Genomic DNA, 18,304 nt, shown 5'->3' with positions numbered 1-18,304 from the left:
TCCGCCCCTACTATGCTTTATAGCAGATAGTTGCAGAGTTTATGTATTCTATACAAATTGGTCGTTTGGTTATCTCCCTTATCCCACTCCCTTGGAACTTGGGGAGGGCGAGCAGCGGACAATTGCCAGTTTCCCGTTCATTGGCATTCTCTGCAAATGTGTTTGAAGAAGTTCAAGGGTTGTGGCGCGGTCCTCCTCAGCCTGAGTGAACCACTGCTCAAATTGGCTGGCATCTTTCAGGCTGATGCGGGACCAGAAATAGGCAGCATGGAGCAAAAATGTTGCAGGACTGCGAATAAATCTTGTCCTGAAACTTCATCCAGTGGTCTGTTGCGCGCTTGTCCAATTTATAAACTGAACTCTACCACACCGCCGTTCTTCCAGCGGAAGAGAAATGCCCGCTCTAACCATCATAAACACTCTTGTCTTCATCGGAGACCTCAACGCCATCGTCAAAGTCAGATGCGTCGTGTTGGTAACGTAGCAACTGATACGAAAGCTCAGGAATGTCTTGAAGAAGCGCATGAGACCACTTCGTCATGCCAGCCACCCTCAGTTCCTCATGTAACTCAGCAATGATTACATCGCGTAGCCCTCGGTCCGAATCGGATGTAGACGAGAAGACGTATTGTGCAATTTTCCGGAAAGCCTTGCCACCAGCCAAGTGCCCGCAGCTTTTCTGGAATTTTCGCGCAGCGCAGTATTTCAAGCCAAAAAGTTCATACTTATCTCCAAGGGCGTAAACTCGCGCATGGTCATATATGTCCTTGTAGTGTGGCGGATTATACAGCTGGTAATCGTGCATATCGAAGTGGGAAGCAATACTCTTCAAGGCCACGGAAACTGGTGAGGAGTTCACATTAACAAGGTCGCCTTCCTCCTGAACTGGCAGTTAGCAAAGCAATTCTCAATATGCATGCAAACATACCCAGAATGGAATCTCGAGTTTCATCATCTCTATTGCCTCTACCCTCTGCCTTTCCGTGAGGCACCCAAAGAAAGCGCGCCAGATCTTCCTCATCTGCCGGTCCGTTCCCTCAAACCCGTCATCCCACCAACTTCCGGAGTCGTCGTCATCCTCTTTTCCATGGTACGCTACGCGAACCTGTTTCCATAAGGCCGAGGAATCAGAAGGTACTTCGTAGTCATGTCCATATATGTACTGAAGCATGTATTTTACAATCGTAGGGTCATCGTCCAGCGTAACCTCGCTTTGGCCTTCCTGGACCCTAGTCAACATATGTACGGGCGCAGGGTTGCTGGAGAGAAAGAACTTTTCCAAATCGGCTAGCGGCGTCAAAGAACTTGCTGTGAGCGCACAGGATGAGTTTGTGGACCTTGTACTCATGGCCATCACTGCATTTGATGGTGAAATCCGAGTGGTGTCCGGTTTGTAGTAGTCTGTTTTCGTTAGTAAGGATGATTGGGGCCTACGGACCATGTTACACGCGACGAGATGCGTGTGGCCTTCAGCCGAACCGCCCACTTGAAATCTGAGATCTCTGCCGGCCTTCTGACGGTTTCGAATTCGAGAAGGTAGGCAAAATCAATGGCTAAAGAAAGCTTCTGGGACGTACGATCTCATGCAATCAAAATAGTTGTCGTTGGACTCATTCTCCATTGCGAGTTGTGGGAGGTTAAAGGACAGGTAATTACGACGTGCAGGACACTTGGAATGTCAAGCAAGCAAGAAAAGGAAAAAAAAGGCAAAAGTAGATATGAAGTGTGAACGAAGCAACGCTAGGAGAGTTCGCGTTTAATAAAGGGTAGAGATGTAGGCAACACAATGCCACTAGTCCACATTCGTATTAGTACTTTCACTCTGCCGCCTAACTTCATCTCAGCGTGAGTTGATCGTACCCTAGCCGACCCTTAATCGACACTGAAAACCGCCCGCAACCATTCCTGGAGTATCAGCCCCTAGATTATGGCTCTCCGTTTTTCGTATAAACGGCACGGAAAAAGGACACTGAAGCGCAATAACCTGAGGTAGCAACCCGGAAAAGGTGGATGGATGAGGGATAACATCCCTTTGCAGTTCTTCTGTAGCTGAGATTAGCTACCTAGCACAAGTCCATTAGCTACATCTAAGTAATGCAATAAGTAGAACTTTGCTTTAGAAACTTAATATACGTAAATAGGCGCATTAAAGCTAATTAGAAAATCTATAAAATTGCTGCACTTGCAAGCAGTTTACTTAGATGTAGAAAACAGCAGGATAAAGGAAGTGTAGGGGTGTGTTTAGTTAGATGTGAACAGAGGCAGTACAGTTCCTTATTGACGAGTAAAGTACTATGGTAGGCAGCATTGCCCGACGGCTGGGGAATTCCGCGTCCGCTTCGACAAAACGTAGCACCATGTAACATCCCCAGGCGCGAGAACCCGTGCAAGGATTGCAATCACTGCCTCTCAATGTGTGAACCGGAAGTCCAGCCGAGCAGTTCCCACGTCCTTGGTGGTTTTGAGATACGCGACGTGCTCCTGTTGCTCTTAGTGCTTGTCGAAACCCAACCGAGTTTATCGTACCTCAACCGTCATCTGCTGCCACTTCCTCTCTCGCCGTTTGTTGACCGACGTGTAATATAGCTTCGTCAAGAGAAACATAACAATTGAGAATATGTTAGCCATTATCAGCCAGCTGTTTCCGCGGTGATAAAGAGGCTTGTCATCTTCGCGATATGTCATGTTGCCCATGACACTCCCCAGCTGGACCATCACTGGCGAAGCAATAAGCATCTTAAAATTAAACGCTTGCTAGAAGGACGCAAAAGCAACTCACTGTTATACATTGCGGCCGATACTGTTCTGGTGCCGACATTGTTCGCATTCTTGCTCGTCCAGCCAACTAATATAGCGTGGCAATAAGGATAGCTCAACAGTGTCGTGACCAGAGTGAAGCTTCCCCAAGCATCCCGCATGAAATTCTTCCAGAAACGTAATGCAATTAGGCACGGTAGCGTCCAGAGGCTCTGCGTCATGGAAACAAAGGTGCGTTCCTGGAAAACATCACTGAGTTTCGTGGTGAGGAGGAGCATGATGATGTGCGTTATACTAGAGGGTATAACAAGAAGGTTTGTGGTGAACTTTGAGGCGTCAGAACAGCGTTAACCAGTCCATAGCTTTACACTCACTGTACTGAAGCCAAGGTCCTTGAAAATGAGAGTGATGTACTTGTGAAGGGGTGCCTGAGGTATGTGCACCACTAACCCAATCGCGTACAGAGGCCAAAGATGATAATCTTGTAATGCCTCAAACAAGCTCTTCAATGTTAATGCTTTGCGGTTGTGCGTATCTCCTTTGGAAGGATCGTCGCGCAGGATCCGATTCACTGCTATGCTGAGCTCGCGGTCCGTAAACCAACCTTTCGGACGAAACCATGTTTTGGTTTGCGCTACGGATGCAGGCATCATGAAAAAGGAAGCTATGCCTATACAGAAGGTAATGAAGCCCTCTGCTGCAGTCAGTTAAGTGGCCCCGCGCCACAGGGTTCCAGTGAAAGCAACCCACCTACTAGGAATAGCCACTGCCATCCTGCCCATCCCCACACACCTCTCATGTGTAGCAACAGGTACGCCAACAGACTCGTAACAATTGTGGTAATGCTCAAAGTCGTCCAAAAGAAGCTGAGTCTGATTGGCAGTTCCCTGCTGTTGTAGAAATAACTCAACCACAGCACCATCACTGGAATGAACCCACCCTCCAATATTCCCAAGGCTAACCTCGTTGCGTAAAATCCGATCTTTCCAGTAAGAGTGGCTTGCGACATCGCCACAATACTCCAGACAGTGATCTGCAAAGGAATCCATCTATCGGGGCCCATTCTCCTTGAAACAAGCTGGGATGGGAGCTCTGCACATATAAATGCGGCAAGAAATAATATATTCCCGTAATTATAGTCGTTGGTATTGAGCTCTAGGTCAGAGAGCATGTCTTCTGAGACAGCTTGGACCAGGTTTCCACGATCGACTTGGAGACCGAAGAACATGACACACTGTGTATAGATTAACATAATCAATCTCAGTGTTGTATGATGAGTAACTTACCGCCCAGAAGCATACATGTTTGTCCAATTTCTTCACCAGGGCGCGTTCTTCGCCTTGGGACCACCGCTCTTCAGGGTCAAAAATGTGTCTGCATTCATACTGGGCCTTCTCATAGATCTTCGTCCAGTGCCCGGCAACATTAGGGTCCAGGAATGGATTGTTCGTTGATGTTTCATCACTCAATTCTTCGACTCCGTATTCATAGAGCTTTACATCATCGTTCGTCAAAGGGCCTGGCACGAAGGCATCACTGACACGGCGTGTGAGCAAGGGCTCTGCCTGTTCAACTTCGTGCACCTCATTCCTCGACGGCCATATTGACGTGGAAATCTTGCGGAACATGGCCGGTACCAAAAAGTATGTGAAGTGAGAAAGTTCTTCAGAAGCGACTCAGGAAAGGACTGTCAAGCAGTCGGCTGGGTGCACCGTTGTCTTCTCCTCTCTATACCAGTTGAGGTTGTTGAGGGTAATAATGCTTGAAACTGGCGGTGCAGATGACGTGCGGCGGCTACCATGTCCCATGGCTCGTTGCCCGTCTGTCTTCATGACAAAGTCAGCATGAAACTCAGAAAGTGGCTCTTTCATAACAAGTTTCGGCTATGCGAGCCTATGAAACTGAAGAGAATAATGTTATTTTACGTATGGCGAAGGTGTCGGGTAACCACCCGTTGCTTTTCGCAATCGCTGATGGAATGTTGTGAGATTTAGTGTCGATGTCGTGATAGCGTTTGCTTGGATTCGCGTGGGGTTCATTCATACCGCGGCTTTCCACATCTAACTGAACATCGAGCTGCAATTCCTCTGTAGGTAGAATTACCTACCTAGCATAAGCTAACTAGCTACAACTTAATAATGCAACAGGTAGAATTTCCATTTCAAACATACTACTATACGTAGAGGTGTCTTACAAAGCTAATTGCAGGACCTCCTATATTGCTGCGCCTGCTAGTTGTTCAAATTTAATGTAGGAAACAGCAGTACAGAGGAGGTGCAGGCAGGTGTTCAGTTAGATGTAAACAGAGGCAGTAATTATTTTTTCTAGAGCTAAAAAGACTCCATTGAAAAATCCCATAGTGGAACGAGCCGAATTCTGGTAGGAGTAGCAATAAATGGGCCCTGAGCGACAGAAAAAGTGTTGCTCCGTCCTAGCAGATATCTTGAGCTTTATTCCCTTCTAAAGTCACAGCGTCAGTGAAGGTGCTTAGAGGCGCATGGATTTTACCCATGTAATAAACGATAGAGCAGATGAAAAAACTAGGAAAATTGAATATAGAATTAAACTTACACTTAAAAGGATTAGCTCAGGTGTAAAAGTGAAGCAACAAAGCTTTGCAGACTAGGACATTAAAATGACTTGAGCTTCTATGGTCGAGCTCGAACTTTATACAGAACGCTAACAAATTTAATTGCATACAATTGCCTAAGCTTCTACCTGCTTACGTTAACATGTTCCGGAATCTGATCGGTCTGACTGTATCACAGGATGCTGCGTACCTAACTCTGAAGAAGAATAATGTTGGCATAGAAGAGTGCGCTGGTAGTGCAAAGAGCAGCGGCGGCCTTCAGCTGTATAGATACAGTTCTCGATGGGCAATTTCTCCCGTCTGAGCCAAGTGTTATACCTCCTCTCTGTGTATATTTCCATGCGTATTTAATATCGACGCGAATCTACCTTCCCCAAACAGTCACTCACGGACCGACAGTTATTCTTTCTCGCATCATGGCCGCCCGTATACCAGCGATACCCTAGGGTATTTGCAAGACATGGAAGTTTACTCCTGCCAATCTGGATATTCTTCCCTGCCAACTTATCATTGTGTGGTTATCCTTGGACAATGCGAGATAGCATCCTTGAACAGACCGATACAGACCTACCTAACACATGCCAGCGCTGGAGCTGTTGTTGCACAATGTTCACAGCATTTGACGAGACCGACTAACATCACCGTATAAGAACTCTGTCTCGGCGACATTCTCCTTTTATCACTATTCTACTCCTGCTTTGCCTTCCTTGAAACTAATGGCTTCACCGCAGAGCCCTGAGCAAAGCATAGTAGCAATAGGCAAGGAACAGTTACGTGTACCTCAAGGAAATGGCACGATCCTTCTCGTCACTATCCCTCGCCCACTAGACAAGGTTGTCGCTTCTGTGCGCAAGGCAGTGCAAGCATCGAGTCGTTCAGACCATAAAACGAAGAAAGCCATTCAGCATGTTCATCACGATATTAGGCTCGTGAAAATGGATATCAAAAGGCATGGTGTGGTGATCCAGGATGAATTGCATGTTGCGGTACAAACGCCAGAACATGCACATGCAGCGTCATTGGACCCGTTTTCCCTCTATCATCATACATCGCCGCTGCAGGAAGTTTGCGGTGGGCCATTATCGTATGAGGACATAGAGATGACAGCCATGCCATCCAAACTTGACTATGACAGTGAGCCCGACTTTGAGTACACGTCCGGCGCAAACGTGTTTGCATGCGAAAATCGACTGGAAGAAGAACAGGAGAATTCCCAAGCCGCAACCAGGTGTTCCGCTGAGCTAACATCTACGCTCCATAAGCGCATTGAGGAGCAGGAAACTGAGTCCCAAGATCATTACCTCACAGACCCTATGGAGAGCTCTCTAAGAACACTTCGTCCGACAAAACTCCCTCCGACAGATATTTCTCCGAAAGAACGTCCATCTACTGTCGAAAGTGTGTATCAATTCGGCGCTGGTTTTGACTTTGGTGAGACTGGTGGGGACTTGCAAGGGCTTTGCAAGGGCTGAGGGCAGCACTTATGCACCAGCCTTGGTGATTCTAGTGCGTGCAGGATGGCATGCGGCCAGCCTTCATCTTGAGGATGATTGCTTGTGGTGGTCATCTGACTTCAGTTCAATTTCTACCTACATAACGTAACATTCAATTGCTTTCTAGCACGGCATAATATTTCAAACCTCATTAGCTAGTCAAATACTCCAAAAATATCAACATGCATTCTTCCTGCCCGTTCATGGTAATTATACTGTAGTATTGAACCATTGGCCGTCATGGTAATAGTAACTGCAAAGACATTGACTTTCAGACAGACGGGAATCCCTTACGGCGCATCCTCAGTGCGCGAGATTTCCTCTTGCGTGGGGCACAACAAGGACCAGAATAGGATTCCACAACGGCGAAGCAATCAGCAAGTTTCTAGACAACAAAGACAACGCGAGATAAATGGCAAATTTATAATCCGGCACGGAGAAAGTGACACATAGGTCACAGAGCCCATAGGATATTTTCCACAGTTATACATTGAGATATCTGAACCGAGGATACTTGACGTTTGACGCTTCCTCCCTCATGCAAAACTGATTGCAGCGATTGCAGCCACGACAGAGTCGTATCTGATCCCAGGCAGCTGAGAAAATCCGTACCCCATCCGTAATACTACACCAATCATCCGTCAAATTGCGTGGTTTCCGGTTCACACCGCCGCATACTGTCAGTCGCGGTAAGTTCACACAGATCCACCCTGTCGATTGTCCAACTTCTTACCAATCCTCCATGCGTAGTCCATATCCATCTTGCCCATTTATCCCGCTCTGTATTCCGCCTTATCCATTGTCTTGCTCTCAAACCTCAGCCGACCGTCAATAACTTCCCTCCTCAAAGGTAATCGTAAGGAGTCCATCCATCAACTCGGTACCTATACGTGCGCCATTCGATTGTTGCAGTGACCTTCTTCCCATGGCGTTCAAGGAATCCATCCACGATCCAATCGACCAGATCCTGGAGACGCTGCCGAGGGCTGCCATCGCAACGATGCTCGTGCACCCAGTAATCAATTGCGTCGATGGTGAGAGTCTTGAGCTCCTCGCATTTGAAGATGTCCTCAAGGCCATAGAAGGCCACGATCTCGTCAATCGACTTGAGACGGTACTCCGTTTCGCTGCCGTCGGGTGCAGGCTTAGCAAGGCGCTCCATATGGAAGGTGAACTCGACGTGACGAAGTCCGGTGCAACGGCGCATCAACATAAGATCAAGGTTGCGCCCATACACCTCCAAGCCTCGGAACCAATGGAAAGATGTGAAGCGGAGTCCCTTCACAGCCTTGAACCCCTTGTCATCCGGGATCGTCTCGAGAAATTGGGTCAAGAACAGATTGGCCGGTCCGCTACGGATGACCCACGTGGTGTTTCGCAGGAAAACGGGTGTGGCTTCGTTGAACAAGCGCCGGCTTGCCAAACATAGTGCCGGGAGGCACTTAGGAACTCGCAGCGCTGTGTTTTCGCATCGGCGACGCTCCGCTTCGGCATCTAGGCGCCTGTCGAAGTGACCGCCTTCGCGCATTGACGCCTCATATATCAACTCTCGAACTTCCAAGAGGAAACTCACAAAGACGAAGCGCTGTGAGGGTAACCGGGGAACTCCCTACTGTTGAGGGCCGGAGGACTGGAAGTTGCATTGTAACGGGAAGGAGACACAAATCGTGCGCGGCGAGGATCGTGGCCAAAAGGGAGGATATACACTGGCATTCTGATTTCTTAGGGGCCAGATGCGCTTGTAGAAATAATGGAAGTATGGTGTAACTCGTAGTTAGGGTTGTAGGTGTCTCCAGGAGTGACGATCGGAAAGGATGGTTGTCAAGTTAGTTTCGCTAGGAAGGTTGTCAAGTAACGTTGTTGAGGAAGGTTGTGCAGTAGGTTGAGAAGAATTTAGAAGCAAGTCAAAGGTTTTATATAGAGGGGCGTCTGTTGCCTAGGAGACTGCGAGGGGCTCGGGCTGTGAAAGTGACTGTTGGGGGAAAGCAGGGTGTTCCCATGGGTTGTGAAAGTCACCGATCAGCGGTCTAACCCTGGAACCCGCTATGAAAGCTTGGTGCCCACCGTACCCTTGAGAATCGGACGTAACTTGCGGAACGGCATTAGCTTACACATATAATCCAACTCAGCTGAAGCTGGTGAAAGGTGCGGTGCAGTCAACGGCTCCAGGTTTCGTACGCTCAATCATGTCTTCCAAAATCACAGGAGGCCAGCTCGCGGTATGCTGTGTTTTTAAACTCGAAACCAGCGGTACAGCCAACAGGAACCCGTAAGAGCCGTGGACCGGTGATGAAATGGTTGGGATCTGCACCCTACGAACTCAAGACCATAAGTGGGCGTGATGGTAAGAGACTTATATTGAACTCAGATTTAGGGTACACAAAGGCCCCTTTGATCAACATCTCTTGAACTCATATGGACCTCCCAAATCCAAAGTATATTGGTAGGCCTACCAAAGCAGTAGGCTTCATGGATATTGAGATCAATGTGACGGAGTCCAGTGAAGGCATCAGGCGGAACGTTCTTGGTGCGCACAATTCAGTTTGTGAACGAACGGTGTGGCGTAAGCGTCGTCCCAAAGGATAGATAACCTGATTCCAAACGTCTCCCTTTTTGCTAAGGTAGCATGAGCAAGACGGAATGCATTAAGCCTTTTCTAAACATGACGGATATCCAAAGAACGGGATCTGAGCAAACCTGGAGTGAAAGACGGTCCAGGGCCGCACATGTCGGGCTTATCAGTAGGCATCTACCTATCCATGTCGTATGCCTAAGAAAGACAGGTGTCGCCTCGTTGTAGATTGTTCGACTCGCCAGGCATATAGCTGGGAGACACTTCGGCCGTGACGCACTAACGGCATTTCTCCGTTCATCCTCCGCGGTCGTAGTGGTAGTTGAGGTGCCCCCCAGCACGCATGGCTTGCTCGTAAATGTCCTCGCGAATTTAGAGGGGGAAGACGTCCAGCACACCAATCGGAGAGGCCTGCGATGGCAACCGCGGATACTCGAGGGCAGAGAAAGGGGGCGGCAATACAGAGTTCTTGTGGACAACTGGAAGACAACCCGCCTTGCGCGGATCCTGCGAAGCAGGTAGTACAGTAACTGGCATACGGGAATCTTCGATGGATGGTGATGGAAGTAGAGAATCGGAGAGCTTGAATGACGTACTGAGTCGTCGGCCGCCCGATGTGCGAGGGTTGGTGTTGTCGACGGTGCTAAAGAGATTGTTGGGGTTCTTGGGAAGTCTGGTGATCGGATATGTATCTATATAAGCAGAACCACCGTGGCCACGGAAGTACAGTGGGTTATAGGGAAGGGAACGCCGCGGTGTGAGGTACGACGTCCGGCCTTAAAGCCGATCAACCTGTGTGTTTCGTCCCACTGAAGGGCCAGGTTCGTGGGCAAGTGAATACCACCCATTTTTTCCAGTTTATAAGATCAACTAAGAGCGTGACAAAAGGATGATGACTATGCAAAACTGTAGATTCCGGATTTCCACCTTTAAATAACGTCCCTGTCTGCTGCGTTCCACAAGCTTCTGATCTTTGCTTTAGAATAGCAATCAATACCAAGAGATGGATCAAGCAGTGTGGGCTTGTGCCAAACATGACATCATGCGTTAGGAATGTTTAAGGAAACTCCCAGTCCTTTCCTGAACCTAAAATTCCTGAGCCGGGGATACAAGGAACCAGGGCTAGGTTGAACTTGGAGTGGGAGAAGGCTATAAATGTTAGGGGACAGACTCATATAAGAGGTATTCAGACGCCTTTGAAGCCGTGATTCCGATTTTTCCATTGATTGCCGCTTGATAATCCGCTAAGTATATTAGTTTCCGGTTACTAAGGAATGCATGTCACCGTACCCGAGGGCGTCTGAGAGGTAATTCGGGGGCAAACACCCCATAGATGATGACATCAAACCATTTCGGAGCATACCAGCACATGCAATCACGAGGTTTGATGAATAGAGTTTTTATATACCGCCTATTGGAGCATTGGTATGCGTGCTTCTCCTTCCCCTGAAGGCTCGCGAACAGCGTCCTGCCATGGCCTGCGTGAGACTTTGGGTTGGAATGACAGTAGATAGGTAGAGTGCAAACTCCGCCAGAATCGGGCGTAATAAGTCATCCTTAGACCCTTAAACACCCATCCAGATCTTGGATACTGTGACGGTCACAATAATAGAAAGAGCATTTCATCTGTCGTGCAGGATCCCACAACTGGCTGAATAGGCGTGGGGCGCATATAGATAAAAACTGGCATGATGACGAACAGGCAACCTTGTGAAGGCTTTGGAGTTGCTCTACATTAGTGACTCCATGCTGCAAAGTTTAGGGTTTTAGCAGCGGATTTTGCAGGTATCTACTGCGGTCCACTCGTTCAAAGCGGGCTGGACACGAAAACGTCTCAGAGCCCATTCAGGCTCCGTATCCCTGGCATAACCAAAACAGGGCACCGTAAGTAGACGCTTCACAGAATTGCCTGTGCACTTTCTAGCTGCTAGGGAGATTATGTGCCTTGCGACAAGCTCCGCATACCAGAGACAGAGATAACCGCTCGGAGTTTCACCCAGCGAGCGCTGAATAAATATGCGCAGTGTCGGAGCAAGACATCACAATACACTTTACAGAAAGCAGAAAAATATCATCCGGGAGACTGCGGCTCATCATTTGTATTCCATAAAACAGGCTCATTTACCCTCTGTGCTCTCTCATCGATGATTGTATCGCTTCATCAAATTCCTAACTCATTACAAAAACGGTCATCGAACATCACATCAGCTTGACACAATCCTCCCCAAGTTCCATGCTTGACGACAGAAGTGACTCCGAACTCCACTTTCCAGAACAAGGAAGCCTCGATCCACGCGATGTCCTATGCCGAGAGCAAGAATCATACAAGTCAGACAGACAATTACAGACCATAGGGTCACATACAAAGCCTTGACAGATCAAGGTAATGGAAACATCAGAAGAGAAAAAGGCTTAAACAAAGAAAATGGCCAGGGTATGGCGGTTCGCGGTGAGGGACTCAGAGAATTGTCGTAGAGCGCCAGAAGTAAGGTGTTGCGGAGACCAAATATGGACTGTACCCATGCCAGTTCGATTGAGTCGGGCTCCGATTGCCCTCCCTTCAGCCGTATAGCACTCCCTCTAAACTGAACTTTTATTGGTACACATTGTACAATTTTGGCTGGACGAGCAAACGACCAGAAGCAAACGTGCTTCACGGCCGCTGAGGGTTGACAATTGTTGCTGTCACTTCGATCGGATATCCATTGACGTCGACGAAGCCTTGACGAACCCAGCCGACGAGCTCCATGAACGGAGCGAGCGGATGTCCACCCTTGGTGTAGCGAGAGACCATATCGGATGTGATGCACTGCAGGTTGATCTTGCGCAGCGACTTGCAATCAAACAGACGGGGAAGGTCATAGAAACGAATGATTTCGTTGAGGCGAAGAACTTTTAGTTGCTTGGAGCGGTCGAGATCCTCGGCCTCAATACGAAGACGATCTCGTTCGGTGAAAGCAGATCCCGTGAGGCCGCCCGTGTGGAAGGTGATCGTCACCTCGCGGACTTCGGGAAGACGAGACATGAAGACTAGGAACGGATTCGCTTTGCGGTTCTCGCGAACGCCAGAGAACCAGTACATCTTGGGCATCACCAGGTTCGAGATGGCACGTATGGCTTGCGGAAGGGCGGGCGAGCAGAGGATGTCGTGCAGGTAATCGATATCAGCCGAGCTCTTCAGAACGAAGCTGCACCTTCCGATGTAGGGCAGAACTTGACGGTAGTAGTCGTCCTCGCTGGCAACCAACCCAAAGTGAGAGAGGAACTGAGGACGATTAGGGTGAGCGCCCAGAGCGGTACGTTCCCGCTCGAGGTCCACGAGGAAATTTCCTGTGGGAATCGCTTGAGATTCTTCTATTGTCGGAGTCTGAGACAGGAAAGCAGCGAGGTTGAAGTTGTTTCCGGTCTCGCCGACCACGCGGTTGCCGTCTACCCAGAATTAGGAGTGACACTTTGACAACCGAGGAAAGAATTGAGAACTCACAGTATGCAGGCTTCCAGTTCTCAGTGCCAGGGATGGGTCTAGCGTTCTCACGCCAGTTGTTGGACCTAGGTCCTCGAGCATTAGACCGCGTAGAACCGAAGCCGGTAGTCATGAAGATTGTATCGGCATTCTTGGGCTTTACTACCGGAAGAGGCTCGTTGACGAGTGATGGGGAGACTTGCGCCGAGCTCTGCACTGAGCCTCGGAAGGAGCCAGGTCCGGAGCTGTGGTTTGAGCCTTGGATAGGCACGCCTCCAGGGCTCTGCGGAACGCTTGGTGTGCTCATACCCGAGTAACTCAGAGATGAAGAGTCCCGACGCAGGAATGGGCCGATGTCGGAGGCGGCCTTCCTGTCCATCGTCGGGCTGGAAGAGCTTCCGGAAGTGGTGCTGTTTGGTCCTGAGGGTACTAATTAATGCGTCCGCTCGGTATAGAGAGGTGAGTACACCTACCACGGGCAGGGACTGAGGAGAATCTGATTGTCTGATTGTAACCGGCCATGGATCGCGGTGTTAAGTCGCACTGATAGCCAAACGAGAAAAGGATCGCTCTATATGGCGGTCAGCAGGAAAGACGGTCGACACCGTCTAACTGACCTTTAATCTGATGGCTCGACAAACTTGGAGAGGAGACGCTGTAGAGCTACGCGGGGTGCTCTATATCGTCGCAGAGGTAAGCTCAGGCAAGCTGCATTGTGAAATGGAACGAGCTTCCGCTCAAGTGCAGCGTGCAGCAGCAAGCAATAATATTGCGTACCTCGTACTTCAATTGCGAGAAATGCTTTTCAATACAAAAATAATGGCACAAAATGCAGCGCCCCAAACTCCGTACAGTGAGTTGAGACAAGGAAGACGGTGGTGGGTTGTGGGATGGTGGAAGGGAGTAGAAAGAGGGAGACCCCGAGATTAACTATGACACGGGCCTGACCACGAACGCGGTGTAAACTCCTCAAAACAAAGACGCGACGCGCCTGACATAAACACGGACGAGATTAGAGGAGAGTGAAAGCAACTGATATGGGAGCGGTCGGTGAAAGATATGCCACGTGACCGACCAGTGTCGGGCATGTGAGACTTCACTGAGCGACAAGAACGGAGACATTGCAATTGGGACTAAGCTAATGGAGGGTGAGATGATTGCAGAGTGTGATATTTGCCATGCTCATCCACGGCTTCGAATGAGATCCATGCACTTGGAGATATCACCAAATAGAGGCCAGCTCAAGCCACCGGATGGGGAGAATGAAACACCAATGATCATTACTCTCATACGTACAGTACAAAACAAATACAGCAATATACAGTGTTCTGGCATGTCGTACACCACAAAAGTCCCCAAACGGTACAAGTATAATACATTCGAAAGCAGTCATACACCCCCTCCGCCCCTCGTCGCTGAACCCAAAGACAGCTCCAAATTCAGTTCCACTGGGCACTACAGTGGCCAAACTGACGATTTACAGCCCGAAATCTTCCATCTATGGGCGGCTAATCCCAAACCCAATTAGACCCGTCCGAGCATCCCCCAGAATGGCAACGGATCCTTCCACTGCTGAAACGCTTTCAGCCCGGTCCAGACGATCACCTATCCAGCTTCCCAGCTCCTCCAGCAGCGCCTCACTATTCCTTATCTCCAACCCACAATCCTCAAGCACGCAGAGGACGGAGAGGAAGCCAAGCTGCTGGATCTTGACCAGCTTGTCCAAACCAAGCGCTTCTGCGACTCTTTCAACAATGTGGCCAGGGCTCAGGCTTGGATTGCGAAGAATTGGTAGTTTTATGGGGTCGAGAAGGAGGTTTAGCTGCAGGGACCTCACATTGGGAAGCCAGTTGCAGGCATCGAAAACCTCGGAAGCGCGTGTGGGTGAGGAAGCAATTTCGCAGAAATCGGGTAGACGTATGTGGGTTATCATGTCGAGCGCATGAGGGCGCAAAGGTGTATCGAAAATGAGGGACTCCAGCGCCCAAAGAGAGGACGTGGTGGGGATATCGACGAACTTCCTGCAGAAGAGCCGGGAAATGAATTCTTCACGGATCTGTTTGTTCGTAAGAGCCAGAGCCGGCAGACGGCGTATATTTTCCACTGAGATGGTGTCCGGAAGATCGTCGATGATGAAGTCGTATATGGGGTTACGAATCTCTCCAGGGATATTGAGGAACTCGAATCGAGAGAGGACTGAACTGACGTTAGCCATCTTCATTAACAAAGAGATAGAGACGGCGTGATTCAGGGATGAGCAGAAGCGTTGGAGAAGTAGGACGGGCCATAGGGCCTAATATAATTGATCGATGGGAAATTGAACGGTGAGTGAACCTATTCACAGATAAAAAAGACAAGGCATTTCTATCTTCACCGCGCGTACGCCTATTTCGAGCTCATTCATCACGCGAAGGGCACGCGTTTGAATCGCGAATGAGTTATCGAATCACCCTCATCGGGGCCCTCATGCATCGAAAGGACATTACTCACCGTTCTTATGAGACTGCCGCTTCGAACAAACGAATAGCCCAAAAGTCCACCTAACAAAACCGAGAATCAACTGCCAGATGGACAGCAGCCGGCTAGAGGCCACCGAAAATCGGGAGCCGCAGATGACACCTGACATTCCATGATTGATGCTTGACAGGCGGTGTCCAGGGCCCCTATCATTGTGCGAATCGCATGATCAGCTCATGCTGCGGCTTCAAGGTCGGGCTCAAGATCATGGGGTTATAGGCAGGTGAGATCCGAGCATTGTGTGCATTCCACGGACATGCGTTGGTAGAAGCGGCAATCGAAGGTAATCGCGGTAGTTCTTCAGCTTAAAGTTCATTTGCGAGGGCACTTTGCTTGAGGGAGTCAAACGACGTACGTAACGAGAATCCCTCTTAACGGCTCAACACCAAACGCAGATACACTGTTGACATGGAAGACCCATCACGGCATTCTCAACGAAGAGATAGATGTGACTATAGTCGATCAACACTAGCACACCTAAGGGGAGTTTCCAAGTAAGTGTTGCCGTCCGTTCAGGCGCATCATATTGTGTGGTGTCGATGTGTAGACTCAAGGAATACGTTCTCGCTGGGTAAACCGCAGGATCTCAGGAAAACCACGGAATTATGCAAGGAAGAATTTCTTCGAATATCCAGGGTCCCTAGTAACATATCCGGGCGTAAATAAAGTTGTTGATGTTTCCAGGCCGAGATATCTCGGAAATGGACGTCGTACAAAGTGCTAAGTGGGAGGCTGAGTCAGCAGCACAGCCACATATTTGTGGCGTATCTCGAACCCACAGCGCCATTGAATTGGCTGTGGGCATGCATCAGAACCGGACCCCGAACCCCGTTCCCCGACGATCAGCACACCGGTCTCAGCAGCCCTCAGACGAAGCCATGATACCAATTCACGCCTCACAAGGGCGGCTTCCACCCACCCCTGCCCCCTTCGTCATGCCAACGCGTCGCTTAGCTTACGAGTCCTTTGTCCCTTGAGCGCCTAGCTACTGCATTCACCCGGCGCGCTTCCGAGCGATCTCTCCTTCACCATGGCCCATTCCTCCGCAGACACGCCTCGAACTCCCCTCGAAGAGGGCGCACCTCTTCTGTCCCGGATCAATTCAGAAGAGGAGGCAGCCGTCAGCGAATCGCCGAAAGAAAAGAAGCCATGGATCATCCTCTGTGTGCTACTCTTTCTCCTCGTCTCTATCGTCGATGTTGGAGCCTTCTTGGCCGAAGCACCCAGAACCCGCGTATATGAGGCGAATCTATGCCTTCGTTACTATGAAGAACACGATCCGACCAAGATTGGACCCGGTGGGACTATACCGGAGGAGCTTTGTAAACAAGACACCATCCAACAGAAGATGGCCATGATCTTCGGTTGGCAGGATCTCTTTGACGCGATACCGGGCATTTTACTAGCAGTCCCCTTTGGTACGTTGGCAGATAAGCGGGGAAGGAAGTGGGTATTCATTGCCAGTTTGATGGGTTTAGAACTCAGCATGGCGTGGACTCTATTCATTTGTACGTATCCGACTTTTCAATTCATTGTTTTCAAGCATTGACTCGTCTCAGGTTATTTTCGTAGCCTCCCTCTTGAGCTTACGTGGATCTCATCGGCCTTCTTGGTCATAGGAGGAGGTCCTATCGTTGCCAGTGCCATCGGCCTTACAATGATGTCCGATATCGTTCCTCCAGAGAGGCGCACTGGTGTCTTTCTGTATTTCACCGCCGGCGTCCTAGTTGCTGAACTCATAGCCCCTATCCTGTCAGCGCGTCTGATGGATTATGGGGAGTGGCTTCCGCTTATTCTTGCTCTCGTCATCCAACAGATGGGCATCTTTGTGGCTTTGGCATGTCCGGAAACCTTGCATTTGCGCGACCTACCCGAACCACATGATCCGGAGTTCGACCAAACCATAGAGTTGCAACCCGTAAAAGAGCCCAGCGCCTTTGCGATCAAAACACAACTACGGAACTTCAAAGATGCTTTTGTATTTCTGTGTCGCGACACCACCATGGCTCTCGTCATATTCGCCTTTCTGGTTAGTCGACTGGGGAGGCAGGCAATGAGTATGCTCATCCGGTATGCATCAAAGCGATACAACTGGAAGATTAAGAAGGTTTGTCGATTATCTCAGATGCGGAATCCTCAGCTGATCTGTATAGGCTGCCTATCTGCTGTCCTTTCGTGCCGCGACGAACCTTGTTGCTCTCACCGTCTTTGTACCTGGGGTCAATATGTTTCTTTTGAGAGTCATTCGGCTGCCCGCGCATTGGGCTGATTTGTGGCTAGCCCGTAGCAGCATCATCCTCAGTACGCTTTCTTTTGTTATTATGGGCATCGCCGCCCATCCGGCTCTCCTCGTTTTGGGCCTTCTGGTTTTCAATCTCGGCACCGGATACAATGCGGCCCTGCGAAGTGTTTCCATCCATGTGGTTGGAGGTCAGTCGAGTCCCGATATTGGCAGACTATTTGCTGTTATTGCAATCGTGGAAAGCATCGGTGTCATGATTGCTGGGCCAGCTCTGGCTGCCATATTTGAATGGGGTATTGAACTGGGAGAACCTTGGATCGGGATACCATTCCTTGCCACGGCCGCCGTACACGGAGCAGTAACCTTTGTCACATTCATCATCTCCGTCAAAGACAGGCCAATGTCGGCCCCAGGGTATGTACAGGTCGATAATGAAGATTCGGAGCCAGAGGATGGCACTGTGGGCAGACGACATCAAGACTGAGGGGATTAACCCTCGCAATCGTACTATACATGTACAGGTGTTTGTTAAGATGCTGGCGAAGCCGCGGAACTCGCTGCCCAGCGCTTGCCTAGCCCTGTTGTTGATCAATACGAATCGGTTTTCTTCATACAATCAGAGAATCTCGAAAAAGATGCCCTTCAGATGCCTTTCAACTCTCGTTGAAGG

The 18,304-nt window shown here is 49.4% G+C and overlaps 6 protein-coding genes across 6 annotated transcripts; 2 read left to right on the top strand and 4 right to left on the bottom strand.

Annotated features, from left to right (window-relative positions):
• Positions 1–32: 32 nt before the first annotated feature.
• EI97DRAFT_464868 (MFS general substrate transporter) lies at positions 33–4,385 on the bottom strand (the record flags this gene model as incomplete). Its single annotated transcript, XM_033801444.1, has 9 exons — positions 33–880; positions 929–1,222; positions 1,275–1,401; positions 2,423–2,481; positions 2,527–2,717; positions 2,780–3,083; positions 3,132–3,451; positions 3,508–3,991; positions 4,044–4,385. 9 exons carry the CDS (start codon positions 4,383–4,385, stop codon positions 404–406), a joined length of 2,598 nt encoding a protein of 865 aa, XP_033657192.1. The 3' UTR covers positions 33–403.
• A 1,678-nt stretch (positions 4,386–6,063) lies between these two features.
• EI97DRAFT_439967 (uncharacterized protein) lies at positions 6,064–6,819 on the top strand (the record flags this gene model as incomplete). Its single annotated transcript, XM_033799594.1, has 1 exon — positions 6,064–6,819. The coding sequence occupies one exon, from the start codon at positions 6,064–6,066 to the stop codon at positions 6,817–6,819; it is 756 nt and encodes a 251-aa protein (XP_033657191.1).
• An 865-nt stretch (positions 6,820–7,684) lies between these two features.
• On the bottom strand, positions 7,685–8,553 carry EI97DRAFT_482330 (uncharacterized protein; the record flags this gene model as incomplete). Its single annotated transcript, XM_033802065.1, has 2 exons — positions 7,685–8,342; positions 8,414–8,553. The coding sequence occupies 2 exons, from the start codon at positions 8,551–8,553 to the stop codon at positions 7,685–7,687; spliced, it is 798 nt and encodes a 265-aa protein (XP_033657190.1).
• A 3,512-nt stretch (positions 8,554–12,065) lies between these two features.
• EI97DRAFT_482329 (uncharacterized protein) lies at positions 12,066–13,397 on the bottom strand (the record flags this gene model as incomplete). The annotated part of the gene is made up of 3 exons (XM_033802064.1): positions 12,066–12,841; positions 12,897–13,295; positions 13,349–13,397. 3 exons carry the CDS (start codon positions 13,395–13,397, stop codon positions 12,066–12,068), a joined length of 1,224 nt encoding a protein of 407 aa, XP_033657189.1.
• Positions 13,398–14,291: 894 nt separating this feature from the next.
• EI97DRAFT_183003 (uncharacterized protein) lies at positions 14,292–15,681 on the bottom strand. Its single transcript, XM_033793523.1, has 2 exons — positions 15,366–15,681; positions 14,292–15,071 (listed from the first exon to the last, which is right to left on the bottom strand). The coding sequence occupies exons 1-2, from the start codon at positions 15,499–15,501 to the stop codon at positions 14,374–14,376; spliced, it is 834 nt and encodes a 277-aa protein (XP_033657188.1). The 5' UTR covers positions 15,502–15,681; the 3' UTR covers positions 14,292–14,373.
• A 741-nt stretch (positions 15,682–16,422) lies between these two features.
• On the top strand, positions 16,423–18,118 carry EI97DRAFT_371313 (MFS general substrate transporter; the record flags this gene model as incomplete). Its single annotated transcript, XM_033795281.1, has 3 exons — positions 16,423–16,900; positions 16,952–17,499; positions 17,546–18,118. 3 exons carry the CDS (start codon positions 16,423–16,425, stop codon positions 18,116–18,118), a joined length of 1,599 nt encoding a protein of 532 aa, XP_033657187.1.
• Between the last annotated feature and the right edge of the window lie 186 nt (positions 18,119–18,304).

Source organism: Westerdykella ornata (assembly GCF_010094085.1).
Source record: "Westerdykella ornata strain CBS 379.55 unplaced genomic scaffold EI97scaffold_3, whole genome shotgun sequence".
NCBI classification, from domain to species: Eukaryota; Fungi; Ascomycota; class Dothideomycetes; order Pleosporales; family Sporormiaceae; genus Westerdykella; species Westerdykella ornata.
The sequence above is the reverse complement of the archived record's forward strand: the minus strand, read 5'-3'. Positions and strand labels throughout refer to the sequence as shown.

Excerpts from the sequence above, each read along its gene's own strand:
- EI97DRAFT_183003 (XM_033793523.1), bottom strand. The coding sequence starts at position 15,501 with ATGTCAGGTGTCATCTGCGGCTCCCGATTTTCGGTGGCCTCTAGCCGG. Across the intron at positions 15,072-15,365 it reads GCGGCAGTCTCATAAGAACG|TCCTCTCTCGATTCGAGTTC; the intron begins GTGAGTAATGTC and ends ACGTCAGTTCAG.